The 2,594-nt window shown below is 34.8% G+C and overlaps 1 protein-coding gene across 1 annotated transcript in view; it reads right to left on the bottom strand.

Moving 5' to 3' along the window:
* Positions 1-2,594, bottom strand: part of LOC106882137 (neuronal acetylcholine receptor subunit alpha-7) — a 612,265-nt gene that overhangs the window by 24,265 nt on the left and 585,406 nt on the right. Inside the window, exon 9 of the mRNA XM_052970401.1 lies at positions 1,697-1,891. Coding sequence (XP_052826361.1) covers positions 1,697-1,891 — 195 coding nt within the window. The remainder of the gene's footprint in view (positions 1-1,696; positions 1,892-2,594) is intronic.

Genomic DNA, 2,594 nt, shown 5'->3' with positions numbered 1-2,594 from the left:
TATTTATATATATATATATATATATATATATATATATACAAATATATATGCATATATATATGTATATATATGTGTATGTATGTGTACTCGTATGCGTGTACGTGCATGTGTGTATGTGTATGTGTTTGTGTGTTTGTGTGCTTGTGCAAACGTTTATGTTTCCGAGTGAATTATTTATTAATAACTGAGATATTATTATTAATTTTAATGCATACAAAAGAGCGCCATATACGGTTTACTGCCACGTTTCTATTCTTAGCTGCCGGTATTTAATTTTATATACAGAGCTTATGCTTTAGGAAAACCATCAACGTTACTGTTTCTCTTGCTCACTCCTCTTATAAGTATGAATGCCTTTTGACGACGCTGGATATTAATATATCTCTCTAATATTCTCATTAATTAAATGTCTTCTGAGGAGTACAGTTAAGTTTGTGTAATCGCTGTATGAAAAATGAGGTATGAATTTGGATTATTTAGTACATGTACAATCCGTGCAAACTGAGTCACGCGAATGAATGAGTGAGCTTCTATGTAGACACTTGATCTGCTACAAATAGTAGCCAATTGCCAAATGCTTCCTTATAATCTAAGCTATGGTGGGTATCCTTTGTTTACTTAATTTTTAGGCTCGCTCAACCGTGACTAGAAATTGCAGTCATATTTCCCGCATTGTATTTAAAAAATGTTTTTAAAATGTTTCAGAAATGTTTTCAAATATTGGCACAAGGCCAGCAATTCTAAAGGATGCGAATAAGTCGAATGCATTGATCCCCGTGCTCAATTAGTACTTATTTTATCGATCTCGAAAGGGATGAAAGGCAAAGGCACTTGAACTCAGAATTAAACGAATAAAAGTATGAACGAATAAAAGAATTAAAAAGCCAAAATCAAATATTGTCAGTTTACCTGAAACCGTCATGCATTTTCAATTCTGATGGAAGCAATGCGACGGTAATGTTATTGATAAAAGCACCGTCGTTTATTTCGCATTTCTATAAGGTACAGAGTATTCTTGTGCATTTAAAAAGGAACCGATATTTTGTCTAATAGGCACAGAAACAGCTGTGTGTTTAAGAATCTCGATATCTCAGCACCTTGCTCCGGGTTCAGTTCCATTGCACAACACTTTGAGCAAGTGTCTTCTACTTTAGTCCTATGCACTGAGAGTGAATTTAGTAGACGGAAGCCGTGTGGGAGAGAGTCGTATATCTATCTATCTATCTATCTATCTATCTATCTATCTATCTATCTATCTATCTATCTACATACATACGTGTGTGCGTCTTTGCGTTTGTGTTTGACCCCCACCTTCTACTGTATATTTGCCTTCCGCTTCCGGTTTTTCAGTTACGAGCCTATGTCCCTTTGCCCACCATACTAGTGATCTTCTCTGAATATGTGATTCAATATTTGAAGGAATTATTTTATCGTTCATTTCATCTTTTAACTATTTTCTAGCGACACAAGGTTTCCCCTGTAATATTTTCTCCTTTTTCTCAGCAATATCATGTAAAAATTAATAGGCTTCCATTTCAGTATATTTCTTAAACTTTATGATCTTAAAATACGTTCTGAGATCAATTCACACTGAGAAACTTTGACTTAGAGCATAAAGGCTCGTAAGTAAATACAGCAACATATTTTCAAACCCACCGTCATTTTCAGTAACAAAATGGTTAAAAAATAATCTTACCTAATGATATTTTCTCTCCAGCGTCCGGTGGAAGGATAAATAATAACAGAGACAGTGCAGAAATAAGCACACACGGTATGATGATGTTGAAGCCATAATATAGAGTTCGACGACGAATATGAATTGTATAAGTTGCATCCAAGTAAATTTGTGGACAACAATCGTATTTAACAACGTTACGCGAGCCGGGGACAGCTGAAACGACACAGAAAAAGACAAGAACAAAAAATGAGAATATTACGTTATGTATCAATAATTTGCAAGGCACAGTGTTAAGTATCCCTCTTGTCAAACGAGGGATTATGATAGATTATTGCACAGGTATTTGCTTTATGGAATGCGGAGAAATGAAAGGCAAAGTTGATCTTATCGAATTCTGAACGTGATATTATGAAACTAAATAGCAGAACATTTAAGCGGTTGTACGTAATAGAATATCTCTAACCTTGGTCTAAAACAATGTTGTTTAAAGCAATCTCTCTCTCTCTCTCGAGAACATGTAAGACAAATAACGGACTACTGGGTCCAAAGCCTTGCACTATATTGTAACGTCTCTTGGTAAACTGAGTTCAAATCTGGCAGTGATAAAATCTGCCTTTTTACTCTTTCAGGGTTGATTAAAAATTGAACTGTCAGGTACTGAAATAAATTTAATCAATTCTCTGGCCCAGACCTTAAATTAGAAATCCAGGTATATGTAGATACACATACACAGAGATAATATACACTTACATATAGATATCCATCAGTATAGGTTCGTCCGTCTGTCCGTCCACCATCCAAACACCCACACATCTCTCTCTCTCTCTATTTATCTGCCTACATGGTTGCTGTCTGGTTATTTTTCTTTCTTTCTTTCTTTATATCTATCTATCTATCTATCTATCTATCTATCTAT

This window comes from Octopus bimaculoides, chromosome 9, assembly GCF_001194135.2.
Source record: "Octopus bimaculoides isolate UCB-OBI-ISO-001 chromosome 9, ASM119413v2, whole genome shotgun sequence".
NCBI classification, from domain to species: Eukaryota; Metazoa; Mollusca; class Cephalopoda; order Octopoda; family Octopodidae; genus Octopus; species Octopus bimaculoides.
Note: the sequence above shows the minus strand (reverse complement) of the source record. Positions and strands in the feature narration are given on the sequence as shown.